Genomic DNA, 27,526 nt, shown 5'->3' with positions numbered 1-27,526 from the left:
CGCAGACTCGAAGTGGGGGATATTCAAGCTGTGTCTTGAGAGTGCAAATCCCCATTGTGCAGCCCATTGTGAAACACAGAACAATTCTATTTGGAAACTGCTTGAATAATCCTTAAATGGAAATGTAGTACACCTTGTTAAGGCCAAATGATTTATATGCCACGCGGCACTCCCTCCATATGTTAATCTTTTCTCCCGTGTTTCAGCTAATGAGGGCTTCCTGCTCTCAGAGCTTTTAGCATCAAATGAAGGAGTGTATTTTCATAGAGTTGAGTGAAGAAAAATAGAGCGCGTCTACCGCTCTGAGCACTGTTCTCCCTTTCATAGCCACAGCTGTGTCAACATGACAGATGTGCAGGCCCAGACAGTGAGTGTGTGTGTGTGTGTGTGTGTGTGTGTGTGTGTGTGTGTGTGTGTGTGTGTGTGTGTGTGTGTGTGTGTGTGTGTGTGTGTGTGTGTGTGTGTGTGTGTGTGTGTGTGTGTGTGTATGTGTGTGTGTGTGTGTGTGTGTGTGTGTGTGTGTGTGCATGTATCATGTGAGGCCTGTGCAAGAGGAGGGGCAACATGAAGGTGAACGCTTTTCTCGAAAGGTTACCAAGAGGTACCCTTCATATCAGTTCATGTCACACGAGCTGTTACCCCCCATCATGATTTCACATCCAGCTACGTTTCTGAACAAAATATCCATTCTGGAACGCTCATGTGTGCTTGATGGATTTCATGTCATTTTGGCCAACTGCATGTCTGACAGATGGTTTTTTTTATGTGATGTAAATGTTATGAAAGCAGTGATGACAAGCTATACCTTTGGAGTGGTTGGCGAAGCTGCTTTCATTAAGACTTTACTCCCATGAGACACTGTGCCGCGCTCTCTCTACTGTCCAGCAGAAAGGCAAGAAGGGTGAAGGTACCTAGTGGAGGAGAGGAATATCTTGCTTTTTCTCATTCAGTTCCAGTCCACCACAGGGCACGTCTGTCAAAACAGCCAGTACATTCTTGTGCTGTACAAAGATCAAAAACCCTGAATGGCATTTTTCATGTGAACAGATTTAAATCCATTTATAAGACTGATTTAACTTTGACATTAGCAGACTTGAGCTTTTCAGTTGTGAAGAGGGCCTTGCATTTTTCCTTGCAACTGACAGAGGTGGTGTGTGTGTTTCTGTGCCGTTTGTTCCTGTTTGTTGCTTGGGTTTGCAGCGCTTTCATTAAAGAGTGGAAGTATAAAGCTGCGGAATCATGTCACAGTGCCATTATTCCATTTCAAAATGGAAAGTAAAACATGAATATTTAATGTACACTGAACAAAACATGGTGGATACACACAGATGTTGTTTTTAGGACAACCCTGGACCGTGGATCTGCATGTGTATGTAGTTTAGTGCATATGGAAGTGTCAGTACTTGCCTGTGCATGTCCATAGTTAATGATGAGCATGTAAATGCAAAGCAGAGGTTGTGTCAAGCCTCCAAAGTAAATGTAAGTCAGTGAAATGCCCCCTGAAGTGACGCAAACCAACACCCTGCGTGTGTGTGTGTGCTTTCACTCAGTGAGCGATGCTCTGAATGGGCTCATTCAGGATTCTGAGGCAAGCTTTACTAGGTCACCCTGCAGAGCACTGCGAGAGAACTGCAATGTCTAATGCTGCTGTGCCAAACTGCTGCATGGCACCGAATAGATGGAGACACCACAAGGGCACAGCCCAGTGGGAATCCCAGCAAAAGAGCATAAGAAAAGATCGATAAAGACCACGACTGAGGGACCGAGACAAAAGAGAGTGGAGGCGACGGCAAAGCTCCAATGATGAAATGTATCCGTGCAATGTAAAAATGACACTTAATTCCACCAATCTACCACAAGGAACATTATGGGCACAGCTGTCTGCAAGCACCCTCCATTCAGCAAAGCCTGGACTGTTGTTTCATTTTAGGTCAGTAAAGCAAAGAAATAGGGAAACTCTTCAGTCAAAAGAAATGTTCAAGTTATCACCTGCAGTTGTTTCAGCTTGGCCAAATACCTCAAATTAAGTGGTGACAAGGTGACAAATGAATGCAAATGAACCTCTTCTTACAAATGGGGAACTTACCTAAATGCATAAACAATGAAAGGGATTTTTCACTCATTAGCTCCCTCTGTGGTTTCGATGTCACTCTTTTATGTTCAAAAGTTAAGCCAGATATTCTGCTGGTGTTAACTCTGTGTGTGCGCGCGTGTGTGTGTGTGTGTGTGTGTGTGTTTAGCGTCTGAGGCGGAGTTTCCACCCCGGCCTCTTGCGGAGGATCTCCTCCACGTGGACGACCACCACCTCCGCTACAGGTCTGCCCACCATCGAGCCCGGGCCCGTCCGGAGGGACCGCAGCGCCAGCATTAAGCCCTACCATGAAACACTCACCTGCAGGTAGCCAAGACTCATCTTTCCTTTTTCTGTCACATGCCAATCTATCCCTACACTCGAGCTGTTGGTCTAGGTGAAGCCAAACTTTTTGTTTTATTTTGCCACACAAGGTTTTTCACCTTGAAAAGTTATTTTTTTTTTATTAGTTAATCCTTCTGTGTATAATAGCAGCAGATATATACAGCTAATGGCCGTGGAACTATCAGGAGACCTTCTACGGTGACTATGAAACATCATTGAGCATTTCAAAGTTTTCCCAGGAGTGGCTGTAGTTATACCAAAGACATCAGTGTAAATTAACAGCGATGGCACAGCAGTTTTTGGGAAGGAAATATGTGCAGTGGGACCCAGAATAAAAATAAGCCCCATAGGCAAATGCATTAACCTGGATAACTGAGACACACGGCAACCGCTCAGCACATTAGTGCTGCAGATATCAGACTCAGACTTCACGGATGTATTGTGGTTAAGAACACTGTGTCGTTCTGTCACTCTCTGAAGGTTTTTGCATGATTCTGGAGACAATTGTCTTGCAGGATGGAGGAGATTGTGCAAACGTAACTAACAGAGATGCAGTGACTTTGCACCAAACACACTAATGTTATTTTTTCCATAAATCACAATGATGCATTAAATCTTGAATAAACACAGGGTCATAATTTATTAGAGTATTTGGTGATTACCCAGTGAATTATTTAGGCACAATTTACTGGGATCAGCGCGGAGATTGCATTCCGTACAATTACGGTCTGATTACCAGGATATAATGTTTGGATTATCTCAGAGCAGCTCAGAAAAATACAATGTTTTTCATGATTTTAAAGGATTATAAAACAGAGTTTCAGCTTGAAAATGCTCGTCTCTGCAAGCTTGCGTGCACTTGAGTATGAGATATTGTGTTTTTGCAGATGTGTTGCGTGCTACAATAAACGGTGCATGCACACAGACACATCATAACAAAAAAAGCATCTTCTTGCGTTTCATGTACCTCATTCAGTTTCACCCATGTGGAGTTTGTCACCGAGCCCACACACTTCTGAAGGGTCAACTAATACACATGATTCTGTGTGTCTCTGTGCTGTAACGTTGCATCTCAGATACCTGCAGGGTGTCAAATGACAGGAGTGGTTTTTACATAGTGCAGGTTTGACTGTGTGATTTTCTGATGTTGCATAAGAACATTTGTCTGGTCTCTGATCTGAAAGTGCAGCTCAATTATTAATGTAAAGAAGATGTTCAGGCTGTCTGGCTCGAAAACATTCAAAACTGCACACAGGCTAATAACAAGTGACATCAGAGAACAACAGTACAATATGTTCCAGAGTTGATACTAATCTTAGCTTCTACTAATGTGTCCTGTTCTTTAGCGTCTGTTTTCAGGGCTTTTGTCACAGGTTTAGTTTTGTAACAGCGACATTGCTTATTTATAGATGTTTCATATCTCAAATACCTTCATTTATTCTTTTTTTCTATTTATTGTGCTGTAATGTAGCAAGCACAATCTCGTTTGGGCTTAAGTAGCTATATTTGTGGAGTTTACATCTTTTCCTTGTGCATGTGGCGGCTTTTCTCCAGGTACTTTAGGTTTTAACCCACGCTCTAAAAACAGGCATTTTAGGTTAATTGCCCGTGTGTGTCAGCCTTCGGAGAGTGAGTGAGGTGATGCTTTTATTATATGCTACTGTCAACCTTTACTGTTTAGTTTATGTAGACCTCCTGATTTCTGCACCTGAACTTGAGGTAGTACAAATTTTAATGAGGCATAACTCTGTGGCTACATGGTCTATTTCCTCAAATTATTTTAAAAACTGGAGTGGAGAGTTGAAAAAGCTATCTCTCAAAGAATTGCCTTCTTTTTCAGTTTGGGAATTAGTAGCAAAAACCAATAACAGGGCAACAATGTCCAGTTAGGTGTGCGCTAATTGAGTGTCTAGTTGATGTGCTCTGAATCCTCTATTTGAAGCTTTCTTGAGATTGTGTCTGTCCCAAAGGAGTTCATCTGTGTTGTCAGTAGTGAAAGAAGCTCAACACACTTTGGCTTTTCATTGTTTGTCACAAAACAGTTTGATTCATGAAGAATGCGTCCATACTAGGACTGGTCCAGGTTTTTGACTTCCGATCCGATCCCGATACCCAAATTTGAATATCTGCAGATACTGATATTATTCTGATACCAGAACTGTGTTTGCTTTCATAATATTCTTATCATTATTGTTGATTTTTTTTTTTAAGAGGCTGTAATAAACCCCTCTCTACATTAAAGTATGAAATGTACAAATGCCTCCATTCAGGAAATCCATTCCACATTTTGCAGTGAGCAGAGCAGAGCAGAGCAGCCAGAACAGAAACACATGTGGGCTCATTTCAGCAGAAAGGTTGGATCTCCGCAGGTCAGATCGGAAATTTCCGATCCGTGAATTACGTTCATATCGGAACCCGATACCGATACTGGATTGGATCGGCCCCATCCCTAGTCTGTACTGTAACATTAAATTCCTGCCAAAAAATGTGGCCCCTGTCTTTTGTAATTGTTTCATTCATAGTGAAGGAAGAAGCTTGCTCAATATCCAGTGAGACTGTGCCTTTTGGTTCTTGGAAGACAAACCTTCAGTATTTTCTCAGTTTGTGGCTTTCATCTGATACTCATGTGGTTTTAGATTTGAAAATATTAGCTGCATTTCCATGACTTTTTGCCTACCTGGCGAGCGCACTCTCATCTGAAGGTTAATGAAACGGGACAGGTCTGTGTGCTGCTGATTGCATAAGGTCAGATCATGTGACACATGAGCAAAAGCAATCTCAGCACCTGCACCGTGAATTCGCCTTTGCTATTGTCAAAGTATTGTGGATGAAAAATCAATTGTATCTCCTGCAGAAATCTGACCTGTGCAAAGAACTTCTGTTACATGTTTTATTATGGTGAGCAACTCCTCTGTACGGTCGCTCCTCAAGGCTCTGACTGCTTTGTTCCAGTTAAGCTTAATAATGATTTCACAACCAATATTTTGCACATTTTTCCTTAATCGGTCCAGAAGTGTTGATTTTCCAAAAAAAATGTTTATCACCTCAGATCCATCTAATACAAAATCTGAATTTCTAACATACTTCATTAACAGTCTCAAATCACTTATATTGATGAGATCACAAAATATATCATCCCCAAATCTTTTGCACAGCCTTACTGGACAAGTTTATTTTATAATTTTTATCGTGCAATGTCAGGCTTCCCTTGAAGAGTCCCCAAAAGCTTCTTGGGATTGTCACAGTGGGAAACATGTGGGATCAGGGAAATGCCTATTCCCAACATGTCCTATTGATCTTTTAGAAGAAAAATATTCCTGAACTATTAATACTTTACTTAAAACACAAATGTTCATAAATTAATGTATTGTTAAAATAATGCAAACATATTAACATAATGCGATAAGTCTCAGTGCAAAATGATAAGTTTAACAATTTTCACAGTTGCTGATATTATAAAAAGACGAGGAAGGTCATGCTTTTTATTGCCTATCCAGCCATTTAGAATAATATCTGATAATATAGACTACATTGAACTAGAAATCACAAAATGCTGGGAGACTGCATATGTGCGATGTGGGAGTTGGGTTGGTGGAAAAGTTCAAGCTATGTGAGGAGGGTTTAACCCTCCTACACCTTCAAAACTACCATGAAAAAGCTTCGTATTCATCTTTATACCGTTTGTTGTGGAATATGATGTAGACTGACACATGTCGCTGTTTCCATTTATTACTCATTTATAACTATAATATTTATATGTTATCACATCAGTGCAGTGAGACACAATTTTAAAAAAAATACTGTGTTTATGTGTTGAATTCATTTGCTGACAATATGAGACTCTCCAGAAATTACAGTTAACTCCAGAATGGTGATTTGCACAGAAATAAATTCTGGCTGTTATGACTTGTCACCGTAATTGATGTTAAACACAAAGAGTCAGAAATAAATCAAGAGAACTCCCAAAAAAAAGTGTGCAAAGAAACCAAACAACAGCTCAAAATTACAAACTTTTTTTCCCCAAAAGTGCCACATGAAATCATCATAAATATTCCATTAGATCTCACCCATACGGCACCAATGCGATATTATACACCAGAAATGTCCTCAACCTTCAGTACTTAGTGCACCACCTTCTGCATGGCTTTGCTTCGTGTCTCGAGTCGTCCAAAGAAACGTGTGTTTGTACCTGTTTGCACAAAGACAGTGTGATTCTTGAACGAGTTCTGTAAAACACTGGAGCGGCTTCTGTACACAAAGCCCTGTCGCCCTGTGGTCCTGAACATCCCTCACCCACCGCCCCGGCAGCAGGACCCAGCTCGGGCCACTTATGGTGGTGTGAGTGTAAACAAACACCTGGGCTTCTCCCCAGACCCCAGAAACCCACAATAACATGCGTGCACACACACACATACACACACACGGACGCACGCATGCAGCTGCGTCTTCTGGCACAGGTTACACAGACAGTTTGAAGAGTGCTGGGAATCTCTGGCTTTAGTTTACCGCTGCGGAGAAAGGTTTCTACTAAGCAACACTTGAGATAAATTTTGATTCACACATTTGTTACTCATCCAAATGCTCGAAAGAGAAGAGTGGTGAAAGACTCTCGCATACTGAAAACAACTTGATGCTGGTGGGATGAAACTTATGATGGTCTCTTAGCAATCGGCACCCTGCCAACATCTCATTTCTCGAGAGCGCTTCGACACCACAATCACACATTTCACAGAGTAGACAGCAGTGTTTTTGTTTTTTTGTCTCCTATAATGTCAATCTTGTGAAAACTACAGTGAAATATGCAGTTCTTTACAAACAAAACATCACGAATCGTCTCTGATATTTAAAAAGACCCCATGAGATGTTTGGAGAGGAGAAGAGAGAGCGAGCACATGGAGGGGAGGCAGGGAGAAAATGAACACATGGCTTCAATTGTCGACTGTACTCCATCATCAAATCGGAACAATCTTAATTAGGACATTAGGCAGCTTTTTTTTTTTCTTTCTCCTCCCTCCTTTTTCCATCATGTCAGCCCTCAGTGACGTGCAGCGTTAAGACGAAATAACACCGACTTCAAAGCTACAATATCAGCTTTTTTTATCGGACAGACCCGGTAAAAAATGGCGCGGATGAATACCTTCCATTACCCTCCGCCCCAGCCACTGTGCCGTTATCTGCTTAGCGTCATTCGGCTGGGGAGTATGTAGATTACTGGAGGCAGAAATAATGGCTGCTGTGTTTATCGTGGCTTGGACACTGTCCGTTTGGGCTCTGAACCAAAAGTAATCTGTCACCCTGCTGCGAGATATGGAGTATAAAGTTTATGAGTAAACTGTAGAGAAGGTGGCGGGCAGAGGCCCGTCTGAGCTTACGGATGAAGAAATGTTGCCATGCATTGTTCACTTTTGCAGGGTTTTTGCAACTTATAAAGGGTCATCAAGCTGCAGTAAGAATAGATATCATTTTCCGTTTTAGAAAATTCTGTCGTAGTTATATCATTAACCCACACAACACTAACCAGACCTGGTAACTCATGCTCGCTGTTCATTTTCAATTTCAGAATTAATTGATATTCTTAAGAAATGTCTAATCACTCTTCTTTTCAGCAGGGAATCTTTGCAACTTGCACTGTACACTTGACTCGTTTTTTTGCTGGATGCCTTGCCTGTTATAACCGAGATTAGAACCTGGGCGCCTTACTCTCAAATTTAAGATTTAATCTGAAGCTGCTCCAGTTTGTGGTCAACAGATTTTGCTTTTATTATTGCTGAAGAAGAATCCCCCAGCATGTAATTTGATTAGACAGAATACAAACATTCTTGCAACTTTTCAAATAAAAGCTAATAAATAAAAGAAAATAAATGCATGAAACCTTTGAGGCCATATGTTATGTATGCTAAAATGACTGACAAAGTTATTCACCGTTAGAGATATTCTTTGAATATTTGAGATGCACTTGTACTTTCAACACTTTATTTGGAAGCTGTTTTCATAATCAGAATCCAGTCACCCATCTTCTTCACTGCATCCATCCCAAATACATTTGGGCTTCAATTTTAAAATTGAGGTACATGACAAGAGGAGTTTATAGTTTGAATATTAATGAAAACTTTCTTTTGTTCTTGATCTTGGTCAAGCTTGATCTTTTCTCAAGCTTGACCATCCATCCATGCATCCATCCATCATTCATCCATCCATCCATCCACCACTACCTCCATGCAAAACCTCTGGTAGATGGCCTTGAATCGAAGGAAAACAGGAATGTGTGTTATTTCTACATATTGTATTTATATCTCACTAAGTGAGCGTAACTACCCTGCTAACCAGTGCAACTACGCTGTTTATGCTGATGAAAGCCGAGTCACTTGATACTTGCTTGACGGACTCCTTCAGTGAAAATGGCCGACCTCCTTATTTACATTCTGCGCTGAAAGGCTCAATGTCAGTCGCGGAGGTTATTCTGCTGCATTAGCAGAATCGGGAAAGTGTCTGCCAGTTCTTCAACTTTCATTAAAAGTAAACCTTTTAAGCTAAGCTCCGCTGCCTGCCCAGACCCCCCTGATGATAATGTTGTAACTGTTCACCCCGCCAAACTATCAAACTATTTTCTATTCCACACCTGCTAGGTATTAGACACAGAGGTCCAACCTGGCCGTGCAAACACAACAGAACTGCCTTTGTTGAGGCTTCAGGACCATTATAGCCTGGGTGGGGAGTGGGTACGGCTCAAAAGTGTTCCAGAAGCACTTTATCAGAAGGAGATAGACACACTACAGGCCTTTGTGCTCCCTGTGACACCGTGCTCTAATGGCAGGCATTTCCTGCTCTGAGAAGGCAGGTTTTACGACATTTAGGAAGAGGTATTTTAATTGGAACCACCTACAGTCTGACAGTGGTCTCAGAAGAGAAACATGGAAAAGCTGTTGAAAGCAGCTTGGGAGCCTCCCCACCGTGTCACATGGCCAACTAACCGGCACGGGCCGGCTCTTTCCGTAAATTATAACATTTGCTGTTTGATTTATAAACCAGTCAATAAACGTGAATATTTTCTCTACGATTGTGGCTGCTGGTAAATTGGTTCTGTGGCTGACGACGCTTTGTCATAAATCTTAAAGAGGGTGGGCTCAAGCTTCAAATGAGTCATTTATAACGACGCCAGTACAAGCAAATGTTTTGGATTTGTTTTTGTTGTTTATACCCTTTGCATTGTGATAATGTGTGTCTCCATTAGGTTCATTAATGAGACTTTTCTCGAAGCATCTGTGCAGCGTCTGTTTCATGTGGGGACAGCCCAGTAGGAAGCCTATTAAATGTTTTTCTCTCGACAACTTCTGTTGACTGCTGAGACATCAAAGACTGGTGTATTGAATGGCGTTGTTCCCAACGCTCTTTGGCGCAGCTTCATACAGTACAGTCATGCATATTGTGTTTCTATACAAAGGAAGACACACATGTACACTTTGGATTTGTCCGTCATCTATTTTGTTTCCCTGTGATTTGTGGGTCTGACTAAATTGAGATGTTTTACTTTGTCAAACAGAAACAACTATGTCATTTGTCACTATGCCATTAACACTCATAATGCATAAAAAGATCAAAATCTTTCCTTATCAAATGATAAAATACAGTAATTGATTAAATCAGTAATGCTATGTTTTTTTTAAAATTCACTCAATGCTGAAGGTTTTAGAGCAAAGGCTAAAATGAACCGTGGTAGTACATTCTTTACCATAAAATTTTACGATTTACGTTATGGGCACTTGCTTTTTATCCCCCACAAGGGAGGCAGTAGGTCCCCATGATGTGTCCAGATTACCATATTTACGTCTGTTTGAATATGGCTGATACAGGAACACCCACACACATTAACAGAACAGCAATAAATTAACTCTCGAGCTAATTCATACATTAGATAATTGTGTTATTAGACATTCTGGAATTTTAAATGTAATGAAAATGTTGACATTAAAAAAGAGCTTGCAAAATATCTGTAATAGGAGTGCTATGTCCATTAACAAGGAAGCCTGTTTTTATTGTGTGTTTTGAATGTTGTTGTATTGTTTAATTCAGTTAAAGCCAAGTTCAGCTGTGGACTGTAATTGGTTGTCTTGTATAGCCGGCGGTATTTGCTGTTACCACTGAAAGATTAAGTCTGGAAAAAGGACATATTGTGGTCGGTTGGTTGACTCAGCAGCAACTCTGGCTCATTTGTAAGTCTGTGGTCTCAGAGCACCCGACGTAAAGCAGTTATTGTAGAGATACACATAGCCCTGAATCCTCCATTCTCAATCAGCTTTCTTTATCTTCTCTTGAGGAAATTCAAAACTTCAAACACTTGAGTAGATTTAGCCAATGTAACATCTCACTAAACATCCAGAAATCCATTCATGATAACGAGCTCAGCTAGTTGTTTGCTTGTCTTTTCAGATTCACACAGTTAATGCACAAAACAGAGAGGCTGTTCGAGTATGTTTCTCCAGGATTCAATATTTTACTCTCCTGTCTGGTCGTCTGATTTCCGTAATTGTGTTCTAATGTGTGTTATTTATTTCGAAACTTCTTGTAATTGAATTATTACACACTTTAAGTATGAAATGTAAACATGGCTTCTGATTTATGAAACTTCCTCATGCATTTAATAATATTTTTCTTTTGTGCAGTTGTGGGAGACCATACATCAGACTGAGTCATGGGGAGGGCTCTATAGACAAGGGAGACCGGATACCACGATCAGGTGAGATTAAATCTTAAATCTTTGTGTAATTACTTTGATGCCAAGCAATTATACAAATTAATAAATATTTCTCTGAACAACTTCTTACGCATCTGGTCTCTGGTTCAAAAAATATCCAATAATATTTTACGTTACCGTCGTTTTTATTTTCTTGACTTATAAGTTAAAATGATGAAGAATAATTGAAAATATATTTTAAAACGTATGCAGGTGTAATTAGCCTAAAATGATAGATAGATAGATAGATAGATAGATAGATAAATACTTTTATGATCTCCAAGAGAAATTCACATGTGTCAGAGTGTGTCAAAATGTGTCAGAGTTTCACTGTTCAAAATAAGATAGGAGAATATTAACCTTTCCACTGTATTGCATTGTTTGATATGCACCAGTATATCAACAAATATTGTCACTGAAAATCCTTAAAACAAGAAAATGTCTTATTTAAGTCCTATGAAAAATGTAGAAGTGTTTTATTTGTGAATTTCATGTGTTAAATGTTTTATTTTGTTATGGGTATGAAAATAATGTTTAGTGATAATCATTTTCAATCAAAGTTTAAGATAACATTAAAAAAAAACCAACATGTATAACTTTGGCACATAGATGCAGATTGTTTGGTGGGAAAAAAACCTCCCACACTACCTGTAAAGCATCATTCCCCCAGACTCTCTACAAGACTTATTTTCAGAGAAGGACATGGCAGCAATCAGAGAAGCCCCAGTGTTAATGACCACATCTCTGGGACTTTGATTCTGAGAATTGCAGAAAATAACCTATTAGAGCCAGGCAGGATTAAGAGAAGTGGATAAACCAGAGAAGTAAATCCAACACCCCAAGAAGCCTGATGATATGCATCAGTTTAAGGAGATTAACAGAGGATTTACCCCTCATCTCTTTATTTTTCTTTATTTTTTCTTTTCTTTTTTTTTCAACCAGCAGAGGACCAAGTGGTTGCATCATCTGACTATGACAGCACCCACGAAGCCAACCACAGTGACAGCAGTGATGTAGCACATACGGAGGAGGACACAGAGGAAGGAAAAAACCCCTCCCAAAATGTCATCCTCCATGCACTAATACCTCCAGAAGTAAGGCGGGGCAGAGTGACTGTGCCAGACACATGCCTTCAGTCACATTTGTACTGACCTCTTACGCATCACAACTTTGAAACGAAGGCACAAGTGCAGGACACATTATAAAACAGTCAATGTTTACATCATATTTGTATTATTGTGTTTGTAAACTCAGTGCCCTTGTGCCACTTGAATAGGACAAACCAATCCTGGCACCAGAACCAATTTTAATGGAGGACTTGGAGCCTTTGATGAGTCAGCTAAACAATTGGAACTTCCCCATCTTCACCTTGATGGAGAAAACCAATGGGAAATGTGGACGCATTCTCAGTCAGGTGAGGAGCATCGTGGGTCAGTAACACTGTTAGTACAGATATATGCTTTCAAATAAAGTATTGAAGACGCGAAATGAAAACTGCTGATGTATGCAGAAACCTAGTTTTCGTTTTTAACTATTCTCTACTTTTCCTATCATTATGAGCTCACTTCCAAAACTCAATAAATCACAATTTCACAGTGGATAGTTGCAAGATATCCTTTTAATCACATTTTTAAACTGGTTTTATTGTAACTACTCTGTAGTTATTGATTCCAAAAACATTTTAAGATGAAAATTCTCAAAATACTTGCACAATGTTTTGACTTAAGACACCATTTATATTAAGTTAATTTTTTTTAAATAAATATTCCTCTTAAGCAAAACAATATGAAATAATATACATAAATAAAAGCAATTTTCGAACAAAAAGTAAATGGTTGCCGGTAAACTTTTTTAATTACTATATGAACATGTTTTCATGCTTTATCTAACTAAAGTCACTCGCCATATAGTCGTGCAGTTTTCTAAAGTTTTTATAGAATGTATTCTTTCTCAGCGTCATTATATTGGTCAGTTTCTCCACTCAATATCCAGCCACTGTTTTTGTTTTGTTTTGGGGCATATTAATTCCTGCTGATGGTTTTCTTGCTGGCTGCAAGTAACATTTTGAATAAGTACAGGATGTGCCTTTTCTCATGACTATGTTTATAATTCCTCCCATTCCCATACAGGGAAGGTGTTTGGAATTTCACATCCTAAATGTTTTTTTTTTCAAAATTGTGTCACCTTTACACAAGTCCAAAAAGCATGTGAATAGTGCATATCTTCAGTAGAAATTTTAAATTAAATTGATTGCCATAATTTATTTGCATCTTAAATGGCCACAATTTGGTCCTCTCATGGTCACGGTGAACTTTTTGTGGTCCTCACAATACTGAATGTTGTTCTCCCTGGTCTATGTCTTTTTTAAGATCTTACTGGTGGGGGGGGGGGGGGGGGGGGGGGGGGGGGGGGAATACAACCATTCAATATAAGCAAGCATGATCGGAATTAAAATGTGTTCAGTGTTTCTTGTTTCTTCTTTTTAAGTAATTGGAAAATGGCTGGTGATATAGAGAGTGAGCACAAACTGTTGAAGTGTGATATGAGATGGTCAGAAAGAGAGAAGAAGGCTGACTGAATTTGTTAAGATATCTTTGCATTTAAAATACCCCAGTAATGTCAGCTCCTCTTCTCTTCCATGGACTCTCAACAAATCCTGTGACGTTCATTATTTATCTGAGGAGTATATTTGTTGTTTCAGGTGTCTTACAGGCTCTTCGAAGACACTGGCCTCTTTGAGACCTTCAAGATCCCCGTAAAAGAATTCATGAACTACTTCCATGCCCTTGAGAATGGTTACAGAGACATACCATGTAAGCGTAATTGTCCTCCTGCTTGTGACGCTATTGGTTTCTATGAATCTACAGCTGTAACAATGAACTCAGCCACTAGAGGGGAATACCACACAGTCCTCCAGTGTTACTTGCATATGGCTGTACAGTCTGTTTCCTTTCTCACCAAACACATAAGCTGCCCAACAGTGCGCCCTGGTGGTAAAGATTAAACACTGTTACAAGAGACTCTCTCATCTGACCTAGATCACAACAGGGTCCACGCCACAGATGTGCTTCATGCAGTCTGGTACCTCACCACACAGGCCGTGCCTGGTCTGCCCAGCCTCATTACTGACCACGGCTCTGCCAGTGATTCAGGTACGTCCGCCTGTACCCTGCATGTAGATTTTCACATGTCTTCACTTGCTTTTGTCTCATGTCAAGTTAAGTTTCCATGTTCGAGTAACTTAACCAATTATCCCTTTCTGCTTTTACTTTTTGTAAACAGTGGATAATATTTCATTCAGACTTCCTCATCTCTCTTTCAATCTCGCTCCGAGCCAATTTAATAGTGCCAGAGAGCATCCAACCTGCAAGAAAGTGTGTTCCTATCCTACTCAGAGTTTGTCTTATCTCACTCTGGCTTTTGGCATTGACATTTACATACCCAACTTCATTTGAAGTCTAGAATAGCATGAAATTGCAAACAGATTACTTACTCATATTTCCATAACCTCATTTGTATGCCTTAGTGAGGCCTTTCCTTTGATCTACATATAAGTACGTGCGTGCGTGTGTGGGTGGGTGTGCGTGTATGCATATGTGTGCATATGGGGATGGGCACATAAAAGTGTGGTATGTCATTTGTGTGAATTCTACAAACTTGCTCATGGGCCCCCTCACTTTGTCTGCTTCCCTGTGGCTAGACTCCGACAGTGGAATAACACACAGTCATATGGGCTTCCTGGTTTCAAAGACTTACACTGTGTCAGATGATGGTTATGGCTGCCTGTCAGGCCTCATACCTGCTCTGGAGCTCATGGCTCTTTATGTGGCTGCTGCAATGCACGATTATGACCATCCAGGACGGACGAACGCTTTCCTCGTGGCCACCAGCGCCCCACAGGTACCCTCTGCTCTTCTACCTGCCAAAGACAAATATTACATATCACTCCCTTTCCATACTAGGCAAGGCAAGGCAAGGCAAAATGATTTATATGCCACCATTCAGACATGGTTCTTTCAAAAAAACATGATGGAGAATCTTACTATTCTGATTACGGGACAATAGTAGCTTCAACTAACGACAAACTGTTGAAACTGAGGAACATGACTTACTATAGCCACCCTCTGCACAACATTCAAACTATTTAAATCTTAAATGGTGCACCTTTAAAATCTGAATTTATTTACTACTACAAATTCAATAAAAAAGATTTAATCAGTACAATAATGACATGTTAAGCATTTCTCTCACTGATGTGTCTCTGTCACTGGAAAAGTTGGTTTAGACATAACAATCATATAATCAATCACCTGTTACAGTAATCTTGTAGGAAGTTTCTGACTATTGTTTTACTTTTTGCATGGGTTTGTTGGATTGTGGCATTTTTTTGGGTTGTTCATGTAATATGTCTGTGTTTCCAGGCAGTGCTGTACAATGACCGCTCAGTTCTGGAGAACCACCACGCTGCCTCAGCCTGGAACCTCTTCATGTCACACCCCGAGTACAACTTCCTGGTCAACTTGGACCATGTGGAGTTCAAACGTTTCCGTTTCCTGGTCATTGAAGCCATTCTGGCCACCGATCTAAAGAAGCACTTTGACTTCCTGGCTGAGTTCAATGCCAAGGTATTTTAAAAACTATAGTTTCTAATATTTAAACAATTATCTATACAGATGTTGGAAACGTTGAGTTTATGTATGTGTATTTTTATATTTAAATTGTCAACCGTCACTTGGTGTTTTAAATCACTTTCAGTATTGGGTTGTCCATTTTCAAATAGAGAAGTTGAAAGATTCACTTGATTGCTTCTTCTCATGTGTTGTCTTCACACTGGATTGCTGAGTAATGTTGAACGTTAAATGGTTCTAGCCTGTTTCTTTTTTTTTCTTTTTCTTTTTTTTTGGGGGGGGGGGGTGAACTTAAGGCAAGTTCCTCATACCTCAGCTCTTTAAATACTGAGTGTAAGCTTCAACGAAATGCCCTGTGGTTTTAAGGGAACAGATCCGAGCAAAACATTGCAGCACTTTCAATAAGTTCTGCTCGAGTCAACAACACAAAGCGCCCTGCAGCCTTTCAAGAACTCATTTAAGTGCAGACAAAATGTTGGCTTTGAATATCGGGATCTTGGGTTTTTCCATTGTGAGTATTAGTATAGTGGCGCTGTGCAATGGCCAGGGCCTGTCAGCTAGCGTTGAGTTGGCTGGCTTGGCAGCAGATGTAACCACAGAGTCTCTCACAGCACTCTGCTCTGCTCTTCCTGGAAGCAAATTGGTTTTCTGTGAAATACCCATCAAGTTTTGCACTTGATCTCCCAACTTCTTTAGCCCCTCCAGATCCGAAGCTCATTAAGCAGCTAGATATGAGAAATTAGCGCAGAGAATTCTATTACATGCTTCAGTGGTGTCGTGTCTCTAGAAACAGGGTAAAAGTTATTCAAAGAACTCAACATTTTCATATCGAGAACATTTGATCCGAGTTTAAAAATGTAGCTGTAATCTTCAGAAATATGTGAAAAGAGCATTTCTGATGAGCAGATCTTTCACATCACATTTAAACATCATCTGCTTCTCAAAAACTGTGTACTCCAACGTGTAACTGTGCTAAATGTCAACATGAAGATGTGTGTGTGTTTTTACAGGTGGGTGACGATCCGACCACAGGAATTGACTGGTCCAACGAGAATGACCGGCTGCTGGTCTGCCAGATGTGCATTAAACTGGCTGACATCAACGGGCCTCTGAAGTGTAAGGATCTACATCTGCAGTGGACAGAGGGCATCGTCAACGAGTTCTATGAGCAGGTGCGTGAACTGAAGCCTCATTTGTATTTGTTTGGGGTCGCCCTCGAGCTTTTTCGTGCAGGGGCCGGTGCAGTGACAGAAATACCTGCACTGTGGGTTTCCCTGCAATCCAGTGCAGCAGCTCTGCTCACACCTGCGACAATGTTGATATGTCACTGGTATTGATTATTTCTCATTCATAAGCATCATTGTTTTACTCCACTTACTTCACAGTATGGTTGAGCAGGTATCATAAATACAAAAGAACTACTTCTGAGAGCGTATCTATAAATTCTGCTCATTATATTATATTAACCCTTGTGATTATATTATATTAACCCTGCCGCCCTCTTTCAGCGCTGGGAAAGAAGCAGCTTTCACTATTGGAAGGGGTTGTAATACTTTCTACAGCCAGTTGAAAATCACCTAGCATGCAGGTTTTTCAGGAGCAAACCACGCAGGCTCAGAGAGAACATGCAAACTCAGAAAGATCCTGGTTGGCCATGAGGATTGAACTACAAACCTTTTTGTTATCCTGTGAGTCAACAGTGCTCACCACTGGAAACTGAGTGTTTACCTAAAATGACACAAAAGCTCAGCTACAGGCTTAGCAGACTTGCTGGAGCCTGTTAGCGTTGTCATTCATGAGTCTGCATTATGCAAACAATGGTACAACAGTACTGTTTACTGTTTTGCATTTTTGGAATTAATACATTTCTTTCTGATCCCTTTTAAACTTTAAATCTTTGCTGATTAAATGAAATAGAGAAGTCAGAACAAACAAAGAAATTGAGTGACGCCTCTGGTTCTATTACATTGCATTACTGGAACCAAAATGTGGAATATTTTAGCTTCATTTCATTTCGACAACATGCCTCCTGTGATCTTAATATACCTATTGTAGCAGAATTCTGAATATAAACCTCATTTATCACACTCAGCAATGTATTCCTTGGTAGTGAGAATATCATTATTGTGCATTCTCTTTTAAGTACTCACAATTTATTTATTTATTTTTTCATATATTAGAGAATATATTAATGACTGAGGAAGTTCTATTCTGCTATGCATCGCCCTCTGCTCCTTGTTTCTCCTTAAACCTTCACAACATCATCATGATTTATTTTGCCCCCTCTATTTATTTTATTTATTTCTTCTTTCTTACAAATCGAAAAAGTAAAAGCCGTGCCTCCTGTAAGAGATGCTTTTATTGATCCACACCAGGGTTTATTTATCCATACAGTTATCTACTCTACAGTTACATTATAAATGTTCATTATATTCACATATAAACAAAACACAGTAGTGACTGTTGCACTGTATTGTTTTCAGTATTAGAAAAATGAAGCAACTGGTACAACCCATGTGCCCTTTAACATTTACACGCTCCCTCTGTCTCAGAACATGGAACATTACAACATCTCCTATCATAATTATGCAGAGGACACTCAGCTCTATATATCAGTGTCAGTGAATGACCACACCCCTTTATACCTGCTGAGTAAGTGCATTGATGAAATGAATGAGGGGATGTGTCCCAAAAAATTTAGTTATTTGATTTTGGCACCAAAAAAGAAAGGTTAAAGGTCAGCACTCATCTTGGCTCCATGTCACTCAAGGTAACAAATGAAGCCAGCAATCTGAGAGTACTTATGAACTCAGACCTGAAATTCAACAACTACATTAAGACAATAACAAAATCAGCTTACGGCCATTTGAAATATATAGAAAGAATGAAAGGATTTCTGACCAAACAAGAGTCAGAGAAACTTGTTCATGCGTCTAACATTTATTTGTAGAATATGAAACATCCAGATCCCTGAGATCTTCAGGAAGATGTTTAATAAGTGTTGCCAGAGTCAGAAGAAAACAAGGTGAAGTAGCTTTTAGTTTCTACGCTCCTCACCTGTGGAACAAACTTCCTGAACATCTGATGAATTTCTTAGTTTGGATTCTTTGAGTTCTTGGACTGGGTTTGAGTGGATCAACTTCTCTGAGTCATGTTGTGTATGTCGGAACAGAGTTTCTCGTGCTGAGGTTGCTCCACTTTTGAATTTATGGGAAACCGGTCTCAAAACATGTGAGCGGGATACAGCAGGTCGACTCACACACTGTAACTCTCATTCTCTCTTTTACACACAAAAAAGATGGGGGGAGGGTCAAGATATTGAGAATGTTGTTTTGGTATGTACAGGATGTAAACAATAGATTTTACTTTATCCTTGACCTTTATCATGACCTTTATCCTTGTGAAGCTTTTACTTTATTTATACTCTTTTTATGCAGCTTTTAATCCCTTTGTTTTAATGTATTTCATAATCTTAACCGCTTAAGATTAACATTCTTAATTGCTTTTTCTAAATGTATTTAATTTATTTATTTCTAAAGCACTCTAATTTGCCTGGTTTCTGAATGGTGCTCTATTGATAAATTTACCTTGCCTTGCCTAAGTTCTTTGTTTTCTTGTCAGTGTTATAAAATCGTATTAAAGCACAGCGCCATTGTTATGTACAGCATTGCAGAAGTAAATAGCCTTTATGCCTCCAGCCTAATGCCAACAACATTTGTTACAGTGTGTCCTCTTGGCAACGAGTGCCTGTTAATCTCTGCTAAGTGGACCTGGGTCAAACACAAAATGCCCAGGCCCTTGTGTGCCTTGCTACTTCAACTAGGTGACACAGCCTACTTGTTTCAAGCCTCTGGGAGGTTTATGAAGGGGGGAGACGCCGAGTGCAGGAGCTCCGGAAGAGGACTGCTCTTCTGTGACAATAGCTTTACTTCTGCTAGACGTGGTGACGCAAGCAGGGTGCCCAGGCAACTGTTGATTAGGTGGAGTAGAAAGTGATTACTTCACAGTCTGGAAAGTCCAACACGATATAAAAAAAAAACTAAAAACCTGAACCTAAAACATGAGTACAGAGTTCAAATTGTTTCCTCAATTTGATTTAATTTCTGAAATGTGTGTTTGACAGTGTAGATAGCCCACTATAGCCCTGCATAAACTTGTATAGGCCCTCATGGAAATGTATCTGACCAACACAGTAGTGGTTTACTAACGTATCTTTCATCATCGAATACAGTGAAGTCATATTGAATCCAGATGAGGAAGTCAGGACGCCTTTGATGGATCTGCAGGTATCTGCCACAGTAGTAGTCTTCAGTTGAATGTCTTGCTGTTCTGCAGAAACAAACCTCCTCTATTGTGCAGCATAGATGATGATTTTTGGTCGCCAAGGCAACAAGGACCCCTCACTACAGTTAGTTGTTCGTTCTCTTATACACAGACATTATAGACAGGACACTTGCTGTGCTTTTACTTTGCTTGTGTTTGGACACAGCATTTTGATGCCGACCCTGGTATATTATTGTGCAGTCCTGCAGCTTTGTGAGGATTGATCTTAATCTTGTGGCTGTCTATATTGTGTACAGGGTGATGAGGAGTCCAGTCAGGGCCTTCCTATCAGCCCCTTCATGGACCGAGCAGCACCGCAGCTGGCCAAACTCCAGGAATCATTCATCACACACATCGTTGGACCACTGTGCAACTCCTACGACTCAGCCTTCCTCATGCCTGGAAGGTGGGTTGAACCGGACCCCGAGGCTGAGGAGCCAGAAATGGTAGAGAATGAAGAGGATGAGGAAGAGGAAGAGGAAGATACTGCAGAGGAAGACACTTCCACTTGTTCAGAAGGATCACGTAAGCATCATTATAAATACGTCATAAGCATGAAGCTTGAAAGATCACTGACACTATGTTCAATCAGGGGTGTCAAACATACGATCAAAATCAGGTCCAACATCGAGCCCAATCCACTTGGCAGGATGACGTTAACAAAATGAAAACATTATGAAGACATTTACTGTAATGTCTCTACGCTGTTAATAATTTAATCATCGAGGATTGCAGTGTTTGACTAAGACATTATACAACACAGAAACCCGAGCTTTCACATAAATGATGCAGCATTGAGCAGCATTAGCACCAATGCTATGCAGGGAGAGTGAATTTGTAAATTTGTAAATGCACTCTGATAATTGCGAAATAAAATTTTTTGCGAAATAAAATTTTTTGAGTATTGTCTAGAGAATACTGCATTTTCCACTCTTTACACTCACAAAACTGGCTCCCACACTCGTTTTAAACTCTCCAATGATGACTTTTGATTCAAAGATTTCACAAGACAGAGAGTAAAGGTCAGTTGCTGAGAGAAAGTGTGGAATCCAGCGAGTGCACAGGTTGTGATCGATAGAGAATCACCAGTACCTACATAAATGGACTTCCTGAAAAAATAAATCTCTTTTTCACCCAAGTATCTGTTTTCATGGAGCGAATATCGGTACTTCTACCTGGCCTTATGTTATATAAAACTTGCACTTTTATGTATATAATGATTGAATGATTTGAGTGTCATGTACATAATAACAGAAAAGAAACATCAAATAACTGTTAAATGAAGAAGTTTGTTGTTGATGGAAACATTTCAAATGTTACTTGTTCATTCGTGCGGTTCCTTTCTGATGAGGATCCCCATTTTTAATTAACATGTAGACTTTTGAATCAATAAATGTTTTTTCTTCCAGAAAAAAGTTCTCCTAAGAAGAGGAGGAAAGTCTTTTGCCAGATCACCCATCACCTGATGGAGAACCATGAGATGTGGAAGAAAGTGATCGCAGAGGAGCCTCAGAAACAGGGTGGAGGAGCAGAGTCTGCCCTCTCAAACAATGTAGGTGAGCCCATTCTGGCTATTCACGAGGAGGAAGAGGAGTCGGGCAGCAGAGAGGAGCTGGTGGAAGGAGAGGATCCGGAGGAGGAGGTGGAAGAACCAGAGTGGCCTGCATCTCTTGGGGAAGACTGTAAACCTCCAGGCGAGCAGGAGCAGGAGGAGGAGGAGGTAAAGGAGGAGGTGAAGGAAGGGGACCCGCAGTGAACCAGCCCACTGGGGAGTACGGCATCAGTCAGGATCAGGACATTAAGAAGTATTACTTTTTTCTTATCCTATCAACTGACTCCTGTTTTTGCCAGCACATCACTTAGACACAACACTGTAGATGTTTGGGAAATGTGTGCCTATACAGAAAAATACAGGGTGGGAAAACTTGCTTTTACACATTTTACCTGCGGTTTCACCAAACATTGAAAGGAGCTTTCCTCATTGCAATACGGGATTAATCGTGAACTTTGGGATACAGACTCTTTTGCTACTGTCAAGAGAAGAGGAAGCCTGGCTGCACCAGCTTCAACCCAGTGTGTTGACACGGGACTGCAGAAATTTGCTGCCAATTTATACATAATTACTTTCTGAATGCAGTTATATTATGACCACACAGTTACTTGTATTTGTGTTCAATTTTAGCAATTCTTTTGAGGTCTAACCTGGGCCAAAATGTCTTTTTTTTTCTATACTGGGATTATAAAGGGAGTTTTAAAAACATTACATATGTCAATGAAATTTTCTTCCTTTTAACTTTTGCCAAAATTAATCAGACACTCATTGACAGTAGTACAACAAATATTTACACCTATCATGTTTTACATTTGTTGCCAAATGAAGTACTTTATACCAATTTTTGGAGCCATCTAAGTTAAACACAGAGACTTCTGGCTCCTCACACACGTTTGTTTTTGTATGTTTGTGTTGAAATGAATGCGCTCACATGCACAACTCCACTGCAGAGGATATTTTTATTAAAAATTTGAAGATTGCCTGATATTTGTAAATAAAGGTAAATGTGAAGTCCCAGACATTGAGTTCAAAATATCTGATTATAGTAACAATAATACAAATGTGCTGGGTACAGGATGATAAAGAAATTGCCAGTGTAGAGAAGGAAAAAAAATTAAATATATGTAATCTAATCTAAATATCACATAAACCAAGAAACTGTATTCTATGAAATCAACATCTCTTAAATAAGATGCGTGATATAGAGCTTCAGCCATATTAGTAATCCACACCATTTCCTTCACCTTTCAAATGAGTTCATGAGTCTGCTGCCATATGTTGGGACTAAAAGACTGTGTTATACTCTCTTACGATCTTCATATTTCAATAACCTGCAAATGATGCTGACCTTTAACCCTCAGGTAGACTTCAACCATTGTAATTCAGGCCAATCATATATAATCTGTAAAAACAGTGAGAGGAAAACCCACAGAGATGATAAGCTAGGTCAGACCGTGTCCATGAGAAGCTGCAGTTTCTCTCACAAACTCCCACTTTCTTCAGTAATCCTTGCCCAGTGAATCTGTCTGATTCCTCTCCTGCCACCTCAGGGAGACATTCGTGTACTCCACAGGGCATCAACTGCATGAAGCTCAGCCAAACATAGATCACACCTGGCAGAATGCTGACTTTAAATATAAGTGAAGCAGATAAAGTGGATCCTATCAATCACTCATACCTCACTCAAACTCACAGGGCTGTTACTTTTACTAGAGAGGTGATGCGCAGTACAGTGAGTGACGATAAAAAAAAGTTCCTCTTGTCCAGGTGACAGTAACAATGCTCAATCGTGTGAATTTTGCTTCGTGTTATCTCTGCAATACTGCTGTTTTTCTATATTGTATGAAAAAGCTATTTTCAAAATGTTGTGTGGGCCTCCTGAGGGGCGCCATGGAACCTTAGGGTCAGTCGTGGGAGGTCAGGGTGATGCCTTTTTCTCCGACATTCTTTTTCCCCATTAAAAATGTTTAAGAAAAGCTCAGAACAGTTGCAGACTATATAGAAACACTTTGCCGCTATTTAAAGTTAGACAAAACTAATGAGCAGAAGAGGAGTTGTGATTTTTATTACATATAGATTCAAATGGCCTCTAATGCTGTTTTTATTAGAGTACTTAAATATTAGGAAGTCCAGCATTCAACAGTTATGTCTTGGTGTGAGAAAGAGCGTGTGTGGTGCAATAACAAGTGTTGTTTGGGGGGTGCAGTGTGGTTCAGGCTCTGTGGGTGGCGCTCATCCTCCTGCACTTTGAAAACATCTGCCTTTGTAGAAAGCATTGTGAAAAGTTAAAACAAGCAACATTAGCTTTAGTGGCAGTCCCAGCAAAGTGTGAACAAAGGAGCTGCTTAATGCCAAATGCAGCTGCACAGAGGCCAGAATGAAAATCCTAGCTGTTTCTGATGTCCAGTTATATTTCTTTTGAAGCAGATGTTTGTTCTTAAAAAAAAAAAAAAAAAGTGATCTTGAGTTGGGTGAGTGCTGTCCTCCGAGGCAAAACTCTAGCCACAAGTGCAGTAAGGTCATATGCAACAAATCACCCTGCGCCAACCTTGTGGAGTTCTGGTGACCTACATGCATGTCTGAGTCTCCTCTGGGCTGCTGCCTCCCCGCCACACTGCAGCTCCCCTCCTTTGAAGTAAAAGGAGAACAGCACACTCATCAGTTCGTGCTGAAGAAATGGCAGACTTTCATTAGAGTTACATTGTAAAACGGAGGAGGGGAACAATATGTTCAGGTGCCCTTGCCAATCCCACATTACCATACCCTGTCGCCACACAATGTTCCTGTCTGCGGCGAATAGGACACTACATCCGCAATGGCCCGTTTACTGCTGCCTCGCCTCCGATACAGACTGTTCTGGAGAGAGGGAGGAGACCACACACAAGCTCAATAATTGGTTGCCCTACTGATTAGTAAGACACAGATATTCAGTCTGAACCCTGACACAGACCAGAATTGTTAGAAGTCACTGAGTCAGAACAGCATGCACCGTCTTTTTCTGTACGTTCATGCATTTTATGCCTAATGAGGTATAGTCATCGTTCCATACACAATGAAGACATTTCATCCGGGTTTTGAGGACTGTCCAGGATAGGATGATGAAACTTTTCCTTTCCATCCAAACTCCCGCTTTGTGAATGTATATATGCGTATACGGCGGCTGTGCGAGGGGAAGACAGTGTCTCTGTGTCGATTTGAATTCTTCCAACGGCCTCTCGTGTGACTCTGTCCTGCCCTTGTACTGTCGGGGGAGAGAGGAGGGGCATGAGTTTTCTTCACAAGCAGGGACGAAGAAGTCCTGACAAATGGATGCAGAATGCAGTTCCACAAACCTTCCCGAATATTTTGATAAAATCATTATCATTCACTGAAGTTCTTATCACATATTTTTTCCTTGTGCTTCCTCTGTGCGTACTGCTTAGCCTCGTTGGCGCACGCACAATATCTCTTGTCTTTAAAGGTAATGGGATCCTGTTCACTGTGTTCATTTATTGATGATCACAATGTTTTTTTTTTTCCCCCGAGTGGACAGTGTGCATTTTGTTTTCCTGCAGTCACGTGTGTTTGAGCTGATACAGAATATCAGCTTTTAATGTCTTGATTTTGATTTTCTTGCTTATTCACACTTGTAGAATAATTGTAACAATGGGAACCAAACAAGCTTTACAATTATGTAAACACAATGAGATGAGTATTTTTATATAGTTTGACACATGGTTAAATAAGTAATTGCTTTCTTCTCACTAGTACCTTGCACTTACCACATGTACTAAGGAAGAATATGTCCAAATACACAGTATTTGTGAATGCTAAATAATGATTTTCCTTGCAGGTTGATGCTCCATTTTGTACAATATACATATATGCTGTACAGTGATGAAATTTTAAAACTACAAAAACTCTTTTAGATATACATTATTTATTTTTAACATTTTGTAATTTAGACACTATACTGTAGCTTCAATCTTGCCAGACTTACTGGAAGTGCCTATATTGGTATTATGTATCATACAGTGAATATATTTGAAGATCATTAGACGTTGTCACAAACTGAACCATGTGGATGTTGTAATGTGAATACATTGAATTACAAGATTACAATTTCTGTGGTTTTATTGTGTTGGGTGTCTGGTTTATTTTTTTATTACTTAGAGTCTGCCATAAATTTAATCTTTTGAAGTTGCAGAGCATCCTACAAAGTTCAAGTTGAGATGCTTAAAATTCAGGTTTATTGTCATATTTATAAGAAAAAACATGTTCAATCATTTCACAAAATGCCAATATTGAAAAAACATATATGAATAGAGTAAAAGAACAAGGAGCACTAAAAAAGTAAAATGTGTAAACAAATAGTAGTGCAAGGTTACATATAGAAGTGATTATGTACAAATAAAACTGGAGGAGTCAGAGGACCATGATTTTACGCATTCTATTTGTGAGGTAGTGAGACTGTCACCAGTTCAGGAGTTCTGTGGCAGTCCTAATTTGCAATAAATTAACCTCTGGCCCTTTTGAGGCCTCCATATGTGGGAAACAATATAGGCAAACTATCAGTCTATTTTGAAATACTGTAGATATGATATGCAGCAAATTTGTATTCTTCTTTCAGGCTTTTCTTTTTAAATAGCTTCAGATGGGCTACTAACAGTGGGAAATCATAATCTATTGATAAGAGCATGTGACAAAATGGAAGCTAACTCATATTTTAGTTAATGAAACCTTCAAAAGATGCTTCGGCTCAAGTGTCAGTACAGACTCCACGATAACCGTCCTTCTGGAAGATTGTCAGCTGTGCAACAAAGTGAAAAATTACATTCGGTCAACATCTGTCAATCTGTCATCTGTCAATCCACATGTGATTCAGAGAAAATTACAGGGAGGCTGAAGGGCCTCGGATCCCTGACCTCCTGTGATAAAAGGGTTTCGTTAACCAGCCAGTCAGGCTTTAAGGAGTTGAAGACTCATTTAGAGTGAGATGGTCGTCCCTATAGCAACCAAAGAAGGTTGAGCCGTCAGGTCTGACCACCTGCTGTCACAGAGAGCTCGACGGGGGGAATTATGACCTTATCTAATGATGCATTTGTAAGAGCGGGGTGAGTAAAAGCAGTGAAGATGCATGTGAATCTTTTTATCAACATTTTTTTTTCCTTTACTCATTTTTAACAAGAATCATTTTGGTCAGATGAGAAAAAGGCAAACTGAGGCTCACAAAATGTTATTTTTAACTACCATGAAACTACATCTCCCTTCCAATCTGCAATCACTCTCTTCAGTTTAGGAAATTATTTTTCCCAGCAAAGAAAACATTTTAATATTGAAATTTGACTCAATCGTCATTTAATTTAGTGCCTTTGTCATAATCAGGTGAAATCTGTTGGTTGGATAAAATTTCACAGTTAATTCCAACAGAACGCTGACGGTCAGCATAACAGCACTTGAAATTGTTGTTAATGACTTTAATATCAGCTGTACTGTACTGGTACTGTAGCTAAAGACTAATGATACCAGCGTTGTTTTCTCATTACACAGAACATATCAATCCTCCCCATCTTCCATACTCTATCCAATTTAGGTACCCCAGGCACTGGAGCCAATCCCAGCTGACTATAGAGCATAGGGTACTCCCGGTCAGGTTGCAAATCTCTCACAGGGCAAACAAAGAGAAACACTCACATTCATGCCTACAAGCTATTTAGAGTGAACCTCAACAACACATTCCTGGACTATAGAGAGGAAATCGGAGTACCTGGAGAAAATCTACTGACACACTATAGAAAGGTCCTAATAAGTTAACAAAGACACAAATCCTAGTTAAATTCCAAAGTACTTTTGTCCAAAATGAGAGTTTATGGAGGTTGGTGTGTGCCTACTTGTCG

At 39.9% G+C, this 27,526-nt stretch overlaps 1 protein-coding gene across 1 annotated transcript in view; it reads left to right on the top strand.

Moving 5' to 3' along the window:
- Positions 1-21,854, top strand: part of LOC308137002 (cGMP-inhibited 3',5'-cyclic phosphodiesterase 3A-like) — a gene marked incomplete at both ends in the record, with an annotated part of 76,128 nt that extends 54,274 nt beyond the window's left edge. Inside the window, 11 exons of the mRNA XM_080505558.1 lie at positions 2,241-2,398; positions 11,077-11,150; positions 12,090-12,241; positions 12,424-12,561; positions 13,849-13,960; positions 14,186-14,299; positions 14,848-15,047; positions 15,569-15,772; positions 16,786-16,947; positions 20,356-20,623; positions 21,508-21,854. Of these exons, the coding sequence (XP_080361684.1) occupies positions 2,241-2,398; positions 11,077-11,150; positions 12,090-12,241; positions 12,424-12,561; positions 13,849-13,960; positions 14,186-14,299; positions 14,848-15,047; positions 15,569-15,772; positions 16,786-16,947; positions 20,356-20,623; positions 21,508-21,854 (1,929 nt within the window). The remainder of the gene's footprint in view (positions 1-2,240; positions 2,399-11,076; positions 11,151-12,089; positions 12,242-12,423; positions 12,562-13,848; positions 13,961-14,185; positions 14,300-14,847; positions 15,048-15,568; positions 15,773-16,785; positions 16,948-20,355; positions 20,624-21,507) is intronic.
- Between the last annotated feature and the right edge of the window lie 5,672 nt (positions 21,855-27,526).

This window comes from Blennius ocellaris (genome assembly GCF_963422515.1).
Source record: "Blennius ocellaris genome assembly, chromosome: 11".
NCBI classification, from domain to species: Eukaryota; Metazoa; Chordata; class Actinopteri; order Blenniiformes; family Blenniidae; genus Blennius; species Blennius ocellaris.
This window is presented reverse-complemented; position numbering and strand designations above follow the sequence as displayed.